Raw genomic sequence first — 18,247 nt, 5'->3', positions numbered from 1 at the left:
AACAAAGGCAGCAGATGGGGGGCTGGGATCAGCAAGAGCTTGGTGTCACCAGCACCCATATTGTCTGCCTCCATCCTCCCTATACCATAGGAGTTACCTGCAGCAGTATGAGATGGATAGATATGACAGACCGATATCAGATACCTAGAAAGACAGTCAGCAGCCCGATCAGCAAGGCTTTACTTGTTATGTCAAAGGTTGGAGTCTGAAACTTTGTCACATATCCTCTGCTGAATCTTCTGCAAACATAAAGGAAGGTCTCTGCAGTTTTGCCTTTTGCAATTGCTTTCCACACTGCGAGTGTTGTAATAGAGCCTGGGGTTATATTATTGCACTGTGCCAGCCTTTTATGCTCAGGTTGTCCTTTGCTGAACTAATTCGATATATTTCAGAATTGCTTAAAGTGCAATCCCTAGACACTGCAGGGTCACAGGAAGATTAGGTTCTCCCCTTCTGCACCGTGATCTGTCCGGAGGTCTGGGGTCCCCAGACAGACGTCCGCAGACATCTCTAAGATTACCATGATATTAATAAAATCCCCTTTGCATCCAGTGTGGATGGAGCTGATCGGATATGAGGACACTGCTCCTTCAGCAGTGCCTCATTACATTTCTATATGGACTTACATTACATTACATTAGTAATTGAGCGTCGCGGGTTTTACCTTGTTCGAGCCTAAATAGTCTTTTCTCCAACTTCTCCATATCATTCAGCATCAGAACCCGGACCTGCTTAGCGGGCTCCATTGTAGCGTCCTGGCTCTGGTGTCCTTGTCAGATCACGGACAGATGTAACGATGAAGTACAAGTGACCCCTGGAAAAAAATATATATAATATCAAATCTGAAGGCAAAAAATAGAGAAAAGTAACACTGGCATTAAAGCAGAACACAGGCTTACATTGCTGAAGGCTGTCACAGCTATGAATGAGAATCAGGGAGGGATATAACAGGGCACACCACGCTCGGGGTGATATAACAGGGTACACCACACCGGGGGGATATATAACAGGGTACACCACACTGGGGGGGATATAACGGCACACCACACTGCGAGCTGGATCAGGGTGGAAGGTGTGCAGCCACACACAGGAGCTGTCAGACTGTGTGTGCCCAAGGAATAGCGGAAGCACTAATAACACCATGTTGGCATGTAAACCATCCTTGTTATCCAGCAAACAATCTAAATATACATGCATCTCACCTCCTCCTCACCGTACTCCCCCTTCAAAGACCCTCTAAATGTCCCTGAGGCTCAGACAGAATGCAGGACGTGCAGGGAGGAGAGTCAGGACAGTGCAAAGAGCAGGGGCCTCCCAGTGTCCTGACACCTCAGCCTCCTCCTCTGGGCATGGACCCAGCGTCTGGGCCCGGCCCCCTCTGTGCTAGGATATCACACCCAGCTCACACCTCCCAGGGCATCCATGGTAAATATCCCCGGGCACAGAGCTGGCCATTCACTGTCTGCATCAGCTGTGCAAAACTAATCACAACAGTCAATGACCCCAGCCAGTGCTGGAAAATAATGCAGTGTGTGATGCCGGCTATTGTTTCCTGGGAGAAGAAAAATCATTCTACCATTACAGCAGTATGTATCCTGATACAATTATAAGATAATCCATCAGCGATGATTTTCCATGCGATTTTGCGATGAGCTAACCTCATTCACATCCGTGTATATTCACACATTGCAGCTGGGATGCGTTTTTTTTCTTCTTAAATTGAAAAAACTATTATATGAGAATATCATTTTTACCAAAACAAAACTCTTAAGGGGTACTTTGCACGTTGCGAAATCGCTAGCATCGGCTAGCGATGCCGAGCACGATAGTCCCCGCCCCCGTCGCACATGCGATATCTTGTGATAGCTGCCGTAGCGAACATTATCGCTACGGCAGCTTCACATGCACTCACCTGCCCTGCGACGTCGCTCTGGCCTTCCTAAGGGAGCGGGTCGTGCGGCGTCACTGCGACGTCACACGGCAGGCGGCCAATAGAAGCGGAGGGGCGGAGATGAGCGGGACGTAAACATCCCACCCACCTCCTTCCTTCCGCATTGCCGGTGGAGGCAGGTAAGGAGATGTTCCTCGCTCCTGCGGCTTCACCCACAGCGATGTGTGCTGCCGCAGGAACGTATCTCCTATTGGTGCGACATTATGAAAATGTCCGACACCACACAGATCACCGATTTTCGACGCTTTTGCGATTGTTTATCGGCGCATCTAGGCTTTACACGTTGCAACGTCGTTACCGGCGCCAGCTGTGCGTCACTTTCGATTTGACCCCGATGATATTGCAGTAGCGATGTCGCTGCAAGCAAAGTACCCCTAAGGCTATGTGCGCACTTTGCTTTTTTTAGCTGCTTTTCCACTGCTTTTTCAACTGCAGTGTTTTCATGCCAAAATGCTTGCGTTATGCTTTTCAAGCAAAGTCAATGGGACATTGAGCTTTCTTGTGCGCACTTTGCTGTTCAAAACGCTGCGTTTAATTTGCATAATTTTGGGCAAAAACAGCGTTTAAAGAAGCAACATGTCAATTGTTTTTGCCATTTTGGCTGCATTTCCCATCCATCCAATTTAATACAAAACTGCAGCGTTTCTAAAAGCACCGGAAAAGCACTAAAAACTCATGAAAACCGCAAGGTGCGCATAGGCTACTTTCGTTGCGTTTTACATGCATTTTTAAAACCAAAAGCATTGTCCTTTCTGCCAGAGGATGCTTTTTGAACTGCAACTACCTCGACGCAAAGTGCGCACATAGCCTTAACCCTCCCCCCTACATCTCCACCCTCCTCTCTGTCTATCACCCCACCCATTCTCTATGCTCTGCAAATGACTTTTGACTAACATCCACACTAATCCGAACCTCCCACTCCCGGATCCAAGACTTCTCCCGAGCTGCACCAATCCTCTGGAACGCTTTACCCCAAGTTAGGACGAATCACAACTTACTCAGCTTCAGACGCACCCTGAAAACGCATCTTTTTAGAGTGGCCTATCACACTCCCTAGAGTGGCCTATCACACTAAATTCACATAGTCCCTCCACAACTTCTCAGAATATAACCCCACGTCAAACTCCATGGCATCCAAATGCATCTCAAGGCTCTGGCCAACTGGTCCAGGAAGCCAATTATCTATCCCCCATTTCCTTGAGCTGGCTGGACTGCCATTGTAAATAAGCACTTGTACCTTGTCCCCCCCATCTCATTGTAGATTGTAAGCTCTCACGAGCAAGGTTGTCTCTTTTTTTCTCTCTAGTTATTGTATTTTCTAAAACTGTTACTTGTTTGTATATGATCCTCCTGAATTGTAAAGCGCTGCGGAATATGTTGGCGCTACAGAAATAAAGATTATTATTATTATTATTATTATTATTATTAAAAACGGCAGCAAACGCCCCCCCCCAAAAAAAAATACACTGCAGCAGCAGTGAACATAGTCTAAAACTATAAATGGACTATGAATATATAACAGATCTCTTCTATTTTTACATTTTTTTCCTGTATTTGGGCTTGTTCTCACATCACTTTTTTGGCCACATTTTACAACTCCACGTCCCCCCCAAAAAACCACAGTAATTTACTGTTCCAGCAAAAAGAATGAGATACTCTCATGTATCATATCACGCTTTTTTCCTTGCAGATTTGAAGCAGTTCCATATTAGCAACAAATTAATTCTTTCAGGGATTTTGCAGCATTTTTCACTCAGTTAAATAAATGGGAAAAAGTCTAAAAAATAAAAAAAGACATTTAAAAGGCACAAAAAAATGTACGGTACTTTTATGCAGAGTCTTCCTGAGGAGACATGTTTTTGATACAGAAATGTCTGCGGCAGATTTTCTCTCATTGCACTCGGGTGAGTCATACACCAATGTGACTGTGCCCTTAATGATACATTACATAGGTAAGGATGATTGACCTCAGGGAGATCAACATCCAACACCGCGGAGACACCATCACGTCTTTCTCAATGCAGTGACACTAGAACAAGGCCCCCTGGGAAAATATGCAAAACAAGAATGCCGCGGAGACACCATCACATGTTTCTCAACGCTGGCAGGAAACTAGCCAGGTCTTTCACCGGGAAGGAACAACCACAGGAAGGGCAGTCTCCAGTCAAGGAAACCGCCTATACCAAAACATGGTATCCATCCACAGACAGCTGTTTCGGGGTATTTGCCCCTCATCAGTGTGGAGTCTCCGCGGCATTCTTGTTTTGCATATTTTCCCATGGGGTCTTGTTCTAGGCCAGTCATGGCGAACCTTTTACAGGCCGAGTGCCCAAACTGTAGTTCTAAACCCATTTTTTTTTCCGAAGTGCCAACCAATCCTATTATGTAAATAATTGATTTTAACCTTACCTTTGAAGTCTTCTCTTCTCTTCAGCAGGGGGCATCACGCTCATGGGTGCTTACCACACATGGAAGCTGAGCCCCTGCCCTTTCCAGACACAGCAGTTGGATTGATCTTTCTGGAAATAAATTGCAGCATATTAGACAGAGATTTTAGCATGGAATGCAATCAGATGTCACCCTGTAATCCACATCTACATTTCAAAGTCTGAACATCTTGAAATCCCATAAAGACGTACGAGTGGCTCCCCTCCCCTTTCATTGTGTAGTTATGTCCCCTTCCTGGCCACTTCCTGGTAAACATGTCCCCCATCCTGATATATATTTCCTACATTCTGGTATATTTGTCCACATCATGGCCCCATCCTGGTAAATGTACCCCATCCTGGTAAATGTACCCCATCATTGTAAATGTATCCCATCCTGGCATGTTCCCCCATGCTGTTAAATGACCCCATCCTGGTAAATGTACCTCATCCAGGCATGTTCCCTTATCCTGGTAAATGTACCCCATCCTGATAAATGTCACCCTTCCTGATAAATGTTCCCCATCCTGGCATTTTTCCTCATCCTGGCATGTTCATGTACCCCCATCCTGGCATGTTTCCCCCCATTCTGGTAAATGTATCCCCCTTACTGGTAAATGTATCCCCCATACTGGCAAATGTATCTCCCATACTGGTAAATGTATCCCCCATACTGGTAAATGTACCCCCATACTGGTAAATGTACCCCTTCCTGGCATGTTTCCCTTCCTGCTAAATGTACCCCATCCTGGCATGATTTCCCCCATCCTTGCAGTCATGTTTCCACCCATGCTTACAGTCATGTTTACCCCCATCCTTGCAGCCATGTTTCCCCCATCTTTGCAGCCATGTTTCCCCCATCTTTGCAGCCATGTATCCCCCATCTTTGCAGCCATGTTTCCCCCATCTTTGCACGTTTCTCTCCATCTTTGCAGCCATGTTTTCCCCGTGCTCTCCATGTTTTCCCCGTGCTCAGTTTGCCCCGTGCTCTGTTTGTATATGCCCCATGCTCCCATGTTCCCCCCGTGCTAGCTCTGTCCCCCGTGCTCCCCATGTTTCCCCCGTGCTCCCCATGTTTCCCCCGTGCTGGCTCTGTCCCCGTGCGCTCCATGTTTCCCCTGTGCGCTCTATGTTTCCCCTGTGCGCTCCATGTTTCCCCTGTGCGCTCCATGTTTCCCCTGTGCGCTCCATGTTTCCCCCGTGCTCCCATGTTTCCCCCGTGCGCTCCATGTTTCCCCCGTGCTGACTCTGTCCCCGTGCGCTCCATGTTTCCCCCGTGCGCTCCATGTTTCCCCTGTGCGCTGCATGTTTCCCCCGTGCTCCCCATGTGTCCCCCGTGCGCTGCATGTTTCCCCCGTGCAGGCTCTGTCCCACCCACATCTTGGCACAGCCGCACAGAGGCTAAAAATTAAAAAAAAACTCACCTTCTGGCCCCCACTCCTCTACTGCTGCGTCCTCAGTCACTTCAGTTCCCGCGCGGCCACAAGACACCGGCGCCGCCTACTGACGCTCCTCCGTCTCCTAGGCAACAGGCCTGCAGCCCAGGAGAGGAGGCGTGTCAGAGCGAGGAGAAATGTCTCCTCTGCTAAACACCAGTTTGAGCTGCCGGCGCGACCACACCAGCAGATCAAACTGGCGCAGTGTGGCGACAGCGCGCGTGCCAGCACAAATGGCTCTGCGTGCCCTGTTTGGCACGCGTGACAAAGGTTCGCCATCACTGTTCTAGTGTCACTGCGTTGAGAAACACGTGATGGTGTCTCCGCGGTGTTGGATGTTGATCTCCCTGAGGTCAATCATCCTTACCTTTGTAATCTTCTACTAGGCAATGCTCCCACTAGCCAGTTTCCTACTCCACACTGATGAGGGGCAAATACCCCGAAACAGCTGTCTGTGGATGGATACCATGTTTTGGTATAGGCGGTTTCCTTGACTGAACACTGGCCTTCCCGTGGTTGTTCCTTCCCGGTGAAAGACCTGGCTAGGTTCCTGCCAGCATTGAGAAACATGTGATGGTGTCTCCGTGGCATTCTTGTTTTGCTTAATGATACATTGACAGGGTATTTTTTAAGCAAGTTCAGAGCACTTCTCAATATTAGAGGAGAGAGAAACTATTGTACCAAATGTTGTATTTGCCCCAATTGTTTCTATTTATAAGTCTGAAAATTAAAGGGGATGTCCACTACCCGAGTAAGCATTTTGAAAAAGAAGTGGCTCCTTTAGTAAAATAAAAATATCATCTACTCACTACTGCACTGGCGTCGGACCAGCGATGTTGCCATTGTGTCTCGCATTACATTGTTATGACACGTGAGTAGAGATGAGTGGACCTGAACTGTAAAGTTCAAAGTTCGTATCAAACACGGACATTCCAAAAACTAATCACTGTACATGTTCAGCATTTGGGCACTGTTCGTTTGCTAACCACTTGATCGAGCATCGCTGTGCTCGGGAAGCTCAGTGCTCGGGAAGCTCAGTGCTTGGGAAGCTCAGTGCTCGGGAAGCTCAGCAATGCTCAGAAAGCTCAGTGCTCGGGAAGCTCAGCAGTGCTCAGAAAGCTCAGTGCTCGGGAAGCTCAGTGCTTGGGAAGCACAGTGCTCAGGAAGCTCAATGCTCGGGAAGCTCAGTGCCCAGGATGCTCAGTGCCCGCGATGCTCAGTGCCCGGGATGCTCAGTGCCCAGGATGCTCAGTGCTCAGGAAGCTCAGTGCTCGGGAAGCTCAGTGCTCGGGAAGCTCAGTGCTCGGGAAGCTCAGTGCTTGGGAAGCTCAGTGCTCGGGAAGCTCAATGATTGGGAAGCTCAATGATTGGGAAGCTCAATGATTGGGAAGCTCAGTGCTCGGGAAGCTTAGTGCTCGGGAAGCTCAGTGCTCGGGAAGCTTAGTGCTCGGGAAGCTCAGTGCTCGGGAAGCTCAGTGCTTGGGAAGCTCAGTGCTCAGGAAGCTCAATACTTGGGAAGCTCAGTGCTCGGGAAGCTCAATGCTCGGGAAGCTCAGTGCTCGGGAAGCTCAGTGCTCGGGAAGCTCAGTGCTCAGCTCAGTGTGAGTCGCTCAGTGCTCGGAAAGATCAGCAGTGCTGGGGAAGTTCAGTGCTCCGGAAGCTCAGTGCTCGGGAATCACAGTGCTCAGCTCAGTGTGAGCCGCACGCAGTGTTTGAATGGCTCGCACTCAGGGTAACAACAGAGTTTTCGGCGGATGAAGTGTGTACAAGAAAAAAAAAACCCTGTCATCCCTCCTCCATCCGGAAGTGATCTGTTTATGGCTGGCTGAATGTGGGAAGAGACTCAATCTGCCCAATCAGTGACTTCCAATGGGGTTCAGGTCAAGTTTAGGTCCAGAACAAAACTTTATCTAAGGTCCAGCTGAACCAGCAGAAGTTCGCTTCAGTGGGTGCCCTGATATCTACCCGTGAGCTCTGGAGACCACCACTTCTCTCAGACGATCCTCGGACAGTTAAGATGACAGATGACTGAATGAGGAAGATGGTTGCTGACTGGTTGCAGTCTCAGGAGTAACCAGATTCCCAATGCTGACATCGCCGATAAAAAACAGGTAGAAACAAAATATGCTGAAAAAGGCAAAAAATGAAACCTGAAGCAAAACTGATGGTGGATTACAACCTACTTACAGCTCTAAATCTACTGATTCCCCACCAACATGCCAGGACGACGTGGTTTCCTCAGAGGGCACCATTTCACACAATTTTTGTGAAAAAAAGCTACAAAGTTACAATGCCAGTGGCCATTATCAGTCATGGTGGCTACTTACTTGGCACTAGTGAAGGGCGAGCACTAAGATGCTCGGTACTTGAAAAGAGCAGGTGGGTGGGCTCTTTTTCAGTACCAAGTATAATGGAAGTCAGTGGGAAACTGGAGCATTATTCCAGTAGAGTCTTTCAGAAAAATGCTTGAGTTACCCATTGACTTTCATTATACTTGGTATTTGAGTTGAGCCCATCCTACCTGCTCGTTTCAAGCACCGAGCAGGGGCATAACAACTGCAGTCGCAGAGGTTGCCATCGCAACCGGGCCCGGCAGGTTAACAGCCTGACACCCGCCCTGCAGATCAGCGGCTGGCGCCTCTCTGTGAGAGAGGAGCTGCACTGTTCTGTGGTAGACCACGCGGCTTCTATATGGCCCGTGAGTCAGGGGGGCCCAGTGTCAGCGGCGGCGGTACCGGGCCCCCCTCACCCGTCATCGCACACAGCAATGATGAAGCATCGTGCGGCGCGCTCCGCTCCATGCTTTATCAGTCTGCCCCTTGCCTGAGCTCAATATCTCAGCCGAACGCGGTGACATCACTCCTGTGCGACTGTTGTGCTTAGAGCACAGAGCGCAGGACCAGAGGACGCTCTGACTGGAGCAGCGGCGAAACGAGGAGAGGACTTGTTGTTTGTTTTTTTTAATCAGTGAGTACATGGTGGCCAGAGGTCTATGGGGCTGCATTATACATAGAGGCCAATAGGGCTGCATCATACATGGAGGTCTATGGGGCTGCATTATACATGGAGGTCTATAGGGCTGCATTATACATGGAGGTCTATGGGGCTGCATGATACATGGAGGTCTATGGGGGCTGCATAATACAACATGAAGGACCCCTTATACATAGACTGTAGGGGTGCATTATATATGGAGGAGTATGGGCTGCATAATGCAATATGAAGGATACCTTATACATGACTATAGGGGTGCATTATACATACACTAGAGGGGTCCATTATACATGGAGGTCTATGGAGCTGCATAATACAATATGAAGGACACCTTATACATGGGCTATAGGGGTGTATTATACATGGAGGTCTATGGGAGTGCATAATGCAATATGAAGGACACCTTATACATGGACTATAGGGGTACATTATACATGAAGGACTATGGGGCTGCATAATACAATATGAAGGTCTGTAGGGCTGCATTATAATATATGAAAGGACTATGGTGGCTACCTTATACATGGACTATGGGGGTGCATTATAAAACATGGTGGACTATGGGGATGCATTATAATACATTCAGGGCTATGGGGGCTGCATTATAATATATGGAGGACTATGTAGTGCATTATAATATATGGAGTACTATGGGGTGCATTATAATATATGGAGAACTATGGGGTGAATTATAATACATGAAGGACTATGGGAGTTGCATTATAATAATTGGAGGGCGATGAGGTCTACTTTATACATGGAGGACTATGGGAAATGCATTATAATACATGGAGGACTATGGGGGTGCATTCTAATATCTGAAGGGCTATGTGGTACCCTTTATACTATATGGAAGGCTATGTGGGAGCCATTATAGTATTTGGAGAGCTATATATGAGGGGGACAAAGATACAACATGGGATGGGAAAGTTTTGTGCTGAGGGAAAAAGGCTCTTTCCCTCAGCATAAGGCTCAACCATGCTCTGATATGGAAAAGCTAGGTGCAGAGGGAAAAATGTATAGCAGAGCATGGGAAAGCTGGGTGCCAAGGATAAGATGGATATCAGAACAAAGGAAAGCTAGGTGCTGAGGAAAAGAGCCAAGTGTCAGCGTCATTATCCCGTACTCCGAATGTCGGCATTATTATCCCATACCTCATCAAAAATGTCGTCCCGATGGGTTTCCCACGTTCAGAGAGGACCCTGTGGATCCAACAGGGGGAAACGCGTCGGGACGATGTTTTTGATGAAGACCTTGACTGTTGGACCTCCATGCCAGATGAGTGACTGATTCATTATGGATGGCATATTATTGCTTTGCCAGTATTAGTCTTATTTTTAAATAATATTTGTGTATTGAAGGGTGTATCAGGGATTTTTTAAGCTTTCCCGTCGATAAATGGGGGCACCACAACCCTAAGGCGTCATACCCTCCATTGCCAGGTAGGGACACACTAAGGGCTCATTAGGGTCAGTGTTGCCCCACCCTATTTGTTGGTGTTATTTATCCCTCCCATTTCACTACTTTAGTTGGTTTGATTGGTAATTTTGTTCTATACCTTTTAAATATACTGATTAAAGGTTAAGTTTTAATGTGTGTTTTTTGTCCTATGGTTTATATGCCCAGTGTACACAGAAAGATGCTAGTCAGGGGTGTGGGAGGGGTTATACAGAGCTCAGCATTCAGAGAACTGGTAGATCTGCAGAAGGTGAGACAGATTTGAATCAAAACTGCAGCAAGCAGCCCAGCAAGAGATACATTTCTGGAATCAGCACATCATGCTCTTCTCAGATGGGGAGCAAAATCCTGGTGATAGATTCCCATTAAGTCACATTGTCTCTGGGAATAACTCAATATAGTACTTTCCAGTAATGTGTAATGGAAAACATCAGAAAGCCTTGTATGAAGTGGAATAGATATAATACTAACAATAATGCCAAGAATATAAACACTAGGCACAGAACCAAACAGTGAATCAAATATATTGACTCTGCCTCTGGTAGCAAATACCATCCCTTTTACAGAGTCAACAAGAAAAATGAGTGCAGTGATAGTGTGACGCCCTGGACTAGCCAGGTAGTCACAGACATACCGACACACACAACCCCACCCTAGGCAGTTACAGCAGCCAACCACAAAACCCTTGTTGCCTCCTTCCAGAGTCTGATGTGCACACCAGGTGGGGCGGAGCCAGGTGGTTGGCCCCACCCACCGAGGAGTACACAGGCCTGGAGGCGGGAAAAGTGTCAGTTAGAGTTTGGAGGTGAAAGTGAGAGGAGTGAACACTTGGGTGTCTGGGTTGGAGCCCAGACACTAACAGAAAGGTTGGCAGACAGTGGTGGCCGTCTGCAGGAGTTAGTGGAACTCCGCAGAGCCATAAGGACCGGGGTCGGGCGTCGGCCCGCCGGTACTGGACCGGGGAACGGAGTAAAGCTAAGCACACATGCAGGGCCATCGGACCCCAACCAGGCTTGGAGCCGCCGTCAATAGTCAAATCCGAATGTGACAGGAACCCCAGGGGTTTCCCAACTACCAAGTCCCGATTGAAGGCAACCGTCCACCCAGAGAGCATATACAGCCACCGCCACAGGCTAGAGATCCAAGGGCCAGCGCCTGCGGGCAAAGCGGGCTCCTACGGCACCTATACGCCGGGGAGTGGACTACCGGTGGGCAACCACAGGAGTCAAGAACATTCTAAAAGGTGCAGGGAAAGACAGCCACCATCAGCCGTCCGGGGAGAGCACAACAACACTGCAGCCGGCTGTGGGACCCGTTCATCCAGCCATTTGGTTTACCAGAGACTCTGTCATTGATTATCTGAGTGAGTACACCAGAGCCACCCGGCACCGCGCTGCCCCTGCACCCTGCACCCCAGCCATCCGGCCTCCCTGTTACACCATCGGGCCCCGGGATCACCAACCCCTGCCCACGGAGGGGACAACATCTCAGCTGCACCCTACCATCTCTCCCGGAATCCCCGTTACCAGCAGCGGTGGTGCCATTATCACCACGACCCGTGGGTGGCGTCACGAACAATCTCCCTAACCAAACCACCCCTTTTTCACTCACGGGTGAGGAGCGCTGCTCGAGTCCCCGGGTTCAGTCCACCGCTCGAGCCACCGAGCAGCAGCAGCAGAAGCCCCGGACCCGAGCGTGGCGAGCGCGTCCCCTCCGCGCGCAACAACTTGGCGTCTACGAACAGGATAGAACCGATCTACTTACCAGTAGAAGTGCGCCTTGCAATCTCCGCCGGTGGCGTCCGACCGAAAAATTGAAAGCGCCGCCATCTTTGGCGCGAAAATCTCCCGCTCGAGAGTCTTCCCTGAGCAGGGAAGGCGCGAAAGCGAAGCCCTGCCCCCAACAAGCGGAAGTGCTAGAAAGAACCAAGGGGGAACGGGTGAAAGTCTGCCTAATGTAGCCGAGGGCTTGAAAAGCGGGGACGCCAGGACTCTGCAACATACCCGGTTCCTGGAAGCAGCTTGCAACATGTCCACACCACCTGAGAGGCCGGAGTCTCCGGAGCCTGCCCCCAGGACAGCGGCGTGGCTGAAAACCCAAGTAATGATGCTGTACTGTCGTAACCGGGCCCAAGTACGGGACCTGCTGGATCGCTGGACGGCTGAGATGGAGGAGCTGGCTGCGGTCGTGCGGGCGCATGAAATAGAGGCCATGCTAGAGGAGCTGGTGAGTGACCCACGCCCTTGTGTCCCTGAGGGAGCGGCCGCTGCGGCTGAAGGACTCGGTCTACCCCTGGCCCCAGCAGGGCCCGCCCCATCGCCTGTGCTGGCCGCCCGCACAGCCCCGCTCAGGCCGCCGTCCCCGATGGAGGTGGCGGAGTCCGTGCTGCCCCGCCAGGGCCCGGAGGCCCGAGAGGACGCCAGCCAATCAATAGCTGGAGCGGTTGACATAGAAGAACTGATGGCGGGTCTCCGTACGCAGACCGATGACGGATCGCTTGCCACTGAGGAACTACAAGTCTGGGCTCAGTTAGAAACCATTGCTGTCCTGCCGGGTCCCATCATTAGCCCCCTGGAGCCAGATGACAGCGGCTCGGGGGCAGACACGGAGCCTGTCTCGGAGGAGGAGGGAATCTTCGGCCTGTATGACATGGAGGCCACTTACATCCCTTGGAGCGGAAATAATGGATGCCGGGCAGCCCTTCCCCATCGCGCCTGCCGTGCGCTGGAGGGGCTGGAACCCGTATTTCTTCACCTGGAGCCGGGTGAGGAGTACGAGAGTGAGCAATAGTGGCAGCGGTCCTCCGTTGCAGCCAAGTTGTCCCCGTTGGGACCCTCAGCAGTTTGAATGAATGAAAAATAATCCAACCGAAGCTTCATCTGATTATCTACGTGATTATCCCGGCCGTTGCCGGCAAGTTGTTCCCGGAGGGACCCTATGTGTTTTACTGTATGCATGAGGAACTGCTCATGGACATGGCCGAGAACTGGCAGGACACCCACGAACTTGTGGGCCTGTAAATAGTGTTGTGGGATGGATACCGTTGCCGCCTCCGGAGAGGCAGATTGGAGGAAGGGCCCGCAGCAGAGAAGGCTGGGGCCCGGCCACCACCAGGACCGGTGGGGGACAGGGGTCCCCCTTGGACGTGGGGTCCCCTGAAGTGACAGTCGGGTGCGAGTTACCGTACCCGTTCGGGCAGCCTGAACCTGGACTGGGGTCAAGGGGTGCTGCCCACTTCTTAGGGGCAGCATCAGGGCTAGGTTGCTTGGGTGGGAGAGCAGAAGACATCCGTCTGTCAGTATTAAAAATGTTTATATTTGCAACGTTTAAAGTGACCTGAAAAGAAATGCTTGTGTTTTAAATGTTTTCCGTTTTACCTGTTATTTATATTTTTACAGTTTTTGAACAAAAATAAAACCGGTGATGGACGGGCAGCCCGCGGACGGTCTGCATTTTACTAAGGGGGAATGTGACGCCCTGGACTAGCCAGGTAGTCACAGACATACCGACACACACACCCCCACCCTAGGCAGTTACAGCAGCCAAACACAAAACCCTTGTTACCTCCCTCCAGAGTCTGATGTCCACACCAGGTGGGGCGGAGCCAGGTGGTTGGCCCCACCCACCGAGGAGTACACAGGCCTGGAGGCGGGAAAAGTGTCAGTTAGAGTTTGGAGGTGAAAGTGAGAGGAGTGAACACTTGGGTGTCTGGGTTGCAGTCCAGACACTAACAGAAAGGTTGGCAGACGGTGGTGGCCGTCTGCAGGAGTTAGTGGAACTCCGCAGAGCCATAAGGACCGGGATCGGGCGTCGGCCCGCCGGTACTGGACCGGGGAACGGAGTGAAGCTAAGCACACAGGCAGGGCCATCGGACCCCGACCAGGCTTGGAGCCGCCGTCAATAGTCAAATCCGAATGTGCACCCCAGCCATCCGGCCTCCCTGTTACACCATCGGGCCCGGGATCACCAACCCCTGCCCACGAAGGGGACAACATCTCAGCTGCCCCCTACCATCTAACCCGGGATCCCCGTTACCAGCAGAGGTGGTGCCATTATCACCACGACCCGTGGGTGGCGTCACGAACAATCTCCCTAACCAAACCACCCCCTTTTCACTCACGGGTGAGGAGCGCTGCTCGAGTCCCCAGGTCTGGTCCACAGCTCGAGCCACCGAGCAGCAGCAGCAGAAGCCCCGAACCCGAGCGTGGCGAGCGCGTCCCCACCGCCCACGACAATAGCGATGATAAAATGGTAACAATATATAGTAACTAGCTGTAGTACCTGGCGTTGCCCAGGATAGTATCTGTCTCTCTCCCTCTCTCCCAGTCTCTGTCTGTCTGTCTCTGTATCTGTTTGTCTGTCTGTCTCTCTCTGTCTCTTTCCCTGTTTTCTCTGTATTTTTTTGTCTCTCTGTCTGTCTCTTGTCTATCTGTCTCTGTGTCTATGTCTGTCTCTCTGTCTCTCTCTCGGTCTGTCTCTGTGTGTCTGTCTCTTTCCCTGTCCGCCTCTTTCCGTCTGTCCGCATCTTTCCCTGTCTGTCCGCCTCTTTCCCTGTCTGTCCGCCTCTTTCACTGTCTGTCCGCCTCTTTCCCTGTCTGTCCGCCTCTTTCCCTGTCTGTCCGCCTCTTTCCCTGTCTGTCCGCCTCTTTCCCTGTCTGTCTGCCTCTTTCCCTGTCTGCCTCTTTCCCTGTCTGTCTTTTTCCCCATCTGTCTCTGTCTGTGCCTATGTCTGTCTGTGCCTATGTCTGTCTGCGCCTATGTCTATCTGTCTCTATCTGTGTCCGTCACTTCACAGAAATCATATTACCTCACACATAAGCTTCCTTTACTAATTTTACTAAGAATGCCTGTTGTTGCCTATAGCAACCAATCAGAGCTTTTATTATTTACCTCTAGCTCCCAGCTCTATTGACTTTAAAGGAGGCAGAGTTTTTGGAAAGTAACTGTAAGGCGCAGGGTTAAATTTTCCTGTCAAAATATAGTCTATTTTATGACGTTCCCAGAGGGGTGTCTGTGCAAAATTTCATGATTGTAAATGTGACGGTGCGGATTCCTTTACCAGATACACATACACTCAGCTTTATATATTAGATTAATGCTATGCCGCTGCGCACTTAATTGGCGTTTGATTAGCTCACTGCCAATGGGCAGCTGAACAGGTGGATAATTGCAGGACTTTGGCTCACTCTGATGTCCCAGTAGTAGCCCCTACAATGAGGCGCTGATGGTTCTAGTGGCAATCGTGGACCTAATGAAGGCCACTTGCTCACCATAGCTAAAGCAACTCCGAAAAAATAATGAATACATCTTAACATTTATAGCGCCTTTTCTGCATCCTACAAAACTAATGTTTTTTTTCTTGCATTACAAGAATCATAGTTTTCCACTGATGTGGCCTTATGAGGGTTTGTTGTTGCATAGTGTAGATGGCACTGACAGAGTGCCCATCAGACTGTGAGCCTGCCAAGGGATTGTAGGAGTAGTAGCACGGAAGGCCATTTTTTCCAGGTGTTTCTTGGTCTCCAGCCACACTGAGCATATATTCACCATTCTATCATGTTATGGTTGGCACGATATGTGGAGATGTAGACAAATAAGCATCACCATTAACTGAGCTTGTAGAAAATCCCATTTAGAAACCATTAATACCCTCTTAGAAAGGCTTTCCATAAGATTACGTGGTATGTCTAGGGGAATTTGTGTCGTAGTTGGATCAGACGATAGTATTGGATGAGAAGACCTGCCTTGGGATTGATTGCTTTGAAGGATAAGGCCTGTGCAGGACACTCACATCTTGTATGTAGATCTTGCTTGGTGCATGTTATACAGAAAAGGGCCTTCCTCAAACTGTTCCCAGAAAGTTGGAGTCAAACAAATGTTTGAAGCCCCATGTCTTTAAGCATTGTGGCAGGTATCATTCCCTTAGCATCTGCCAAATCCAAAATGATCAGTTAGTCCACCAGGAAGTAAAAAAGTGATTGATCACTCGAGACAACACGTTTTCCCCCCAGCTCCACAATCCTGTGGTTCTGTACTTTAAACCACTCCATTCAACGCTTGGAATTACCTACGATGACACAGAACCCTTTTCACAAATCCCTACTGATTACTTTGGAGATCGTAGAGAGTGATACAAGATAAGAGTCTTTATCACCGTCACGTTTCAGCTCTCAGGTTCCACCAAATCATGGCAGACAAGTAGTTTCTCAAACATTTCCACTTCACAATTTTAGCAGCTACAGTTGACTGGGCAGATCCAGCAGATCACAGATACACATATTATGCACTGCGGGTCTTCACACACCACTCAGCTGTGCGTAAATGTCCATAGCCAGGGCTTCCATTCCTGATGGATTGAGTAAAATGGAACTTGTTAGGTGCAAAATGCCCCCAGAACCACGAGCAGTTCTGGGTATATATTTCTAATCCCTGCCTAATTGTCCCATCATAGAAGATCTTTAGAAAAAGTATTTCTAAAGATCCTTTATGATACGCAAATGAGCGCGGGGACTAGTCACAAAGGCGTTATTTTCCCTGACTAGTCCACCTTCATAGCAAGTTAGAACACCCACAGGGACCCACAGGGGCGTGCTAACATGCTATTCAATGGACATTGCCCAGTGTCATCAGCAGTGACATGCGTACCTGTATCAATTGTCACCACTTCAAAAAGCTGGGCAATGAGCATTATCAGAAATCTCCACACTTCCGGTCATGTGCACTATCAAGCTGGGTGTACATGTCCCGGCTTCAAAAAGGTCTAGTGAGCAGGAATGGAAGTGCAGGGACTTCTGATAATGCGCACTGATCCTAAACCCGGCGTTTTGAAGCGGTGGCAATTGACACAGGAACGCGCATCACTGATGAGGATGCTGGGCAATGGCCGTTGAATATCATGTTAGCACGCTCCTGTGGGCCCCTGTGGATGTGCTCACATGCTAAGAGGGCGGAATGAGCGCAGGAACTAATGCCTTTGTGGCTAGTCGCTGGCCTCATTAGCATATCATAAAGGAATTTCAGAAATACTTTTTCTATAGATCTTTGTTTGCTACTGGATAGAGGGACAGTTAGGCAGGGATTAGCAATATGCACCCAGAACAGCTTGTGGTTCTGGGTGCATATTGTACCTGACAGGTTCCCTTTAAGTAAGGCAACAGAGTCCAAATATGAAACTTTGGACTCAGTTTTGTGCAATCGTCTGGGAGGGTCCTACTTTTGAGACCAACTCAGAGGGAAGCCCCGGATGTAATCATGAACAAACTGAAAATATGAGTAAGAAAAGACATTTAGATGGAATCCTATTACAGTGCCAGGTTTAACCACATTGGTAAGTCCACTGTCAGGTACCTGTCTATGATGCTGGCTCAGAAGCTGAGCCAGCAGCATACCAGTTATGGAGATTTCATTAATATATATTGTATTTGGTGGCAGTATTACCCCTTTCACTACTTACACTTTGCTATTTAATTCTATTGATTTGGGGGGTTTTCTGTTTAATTATACTATGTGCAGAATTATTAGACAAATGAGAATTTTGATCACATGATACTTTTTATACATGTTCTCCTACTCCAAGCTGTATAGGCTTGAGAGCCAACTACTAATTTAGTAAATCAGGTGATGTGCATCTCTGTAATGAGGAGGGGTGTGGTGTAATGACATCAACACCCTATATGAGGGGTGCATACTTATTAGGCAACTTACTTCCTTTGGCAAAATGGGTCAGAAGAGAGATTTGACGGGCTCTGAAAAGTCCAAAATTGTGAGATGTCTTGTAGAGGGATGCAGCAGTCTTGAAATTGCCAAACTTTTGAAGCGTGATCACCGAACAATCAAGCGTTTCATGGCAAATAGCCAACAGGGTTGCAAGAAGCGTGTTGGGCACAAAAAGCGCAAAATAACTGCCCATGAATTGAGGAAAATCAAGCGTGAAGCTGCCAAGATGCCATTTGCCTCCAGTTTGACCATATTTCAGAGCTGCA

At 49.2% G+C, this 18,247-nt stretch overlaps 1 protein-coding gene across 5 annotated transcripts in view; it reads right to left on the bottom strand.

Annotated features, from left to right (window-relative positions):
• The window catches only part of AGL (amylo-alpha-1,6-glucosidase and 4-alpha-glucanotransferase), a 209,283-nt gene that overhangs the window by 148,886 nt on the left and 42,150 nt on the right, over window positions 1-18,247 (bottom strand). For 2 of the 5 annotated variants that reach the window (XM_075322277.1, XM_075322278.1), the window contains exons 1-2: window positions 1,203-1,319; window positions 665-814 (exon numbers count right to left, since the gene is read on the bottom strand). In XM_075322277.1, coding sequence (XP_075178392.1) covers window positions 665-746 — 82 coding nt within the window. In that variant the 5' untranslated portion in view covers window positions 747-814; window positions 1,203-1,319. Of the gene's footprint in view, window positions 1-664; window positions 815-899; window positions 1,109-1,202; window positions 1,320-18,247 lie in introns of those variants that run through there. The other 3 variants (XM_075322279.1, XM_075322281.1, XM_075322280.1) reach the window with 2 other exon arrangements.

This window comes from Anomaloglossus baeobatrachus, chromosome 8, assembly GCF_048569485.1.
Source record: "Anomaloglossus baeobatrachus isolate aAnoBae1 chromosome 8, aAnoBae1.hap1, whole genome shotgun sequence".
Classification (NCBI taxonomy): domain Eukaryota; kingdom Metazoa; phylum Chordata; class Amphibia; order Anura; family Aromobatidae; genus Anomaloglossus; species Anomaloglossus baeobatrachus.
Note: the sequence above shows the minus strand (reverse complement) of the source record. Positions and strands in the feature narration are given on the sequence as shown.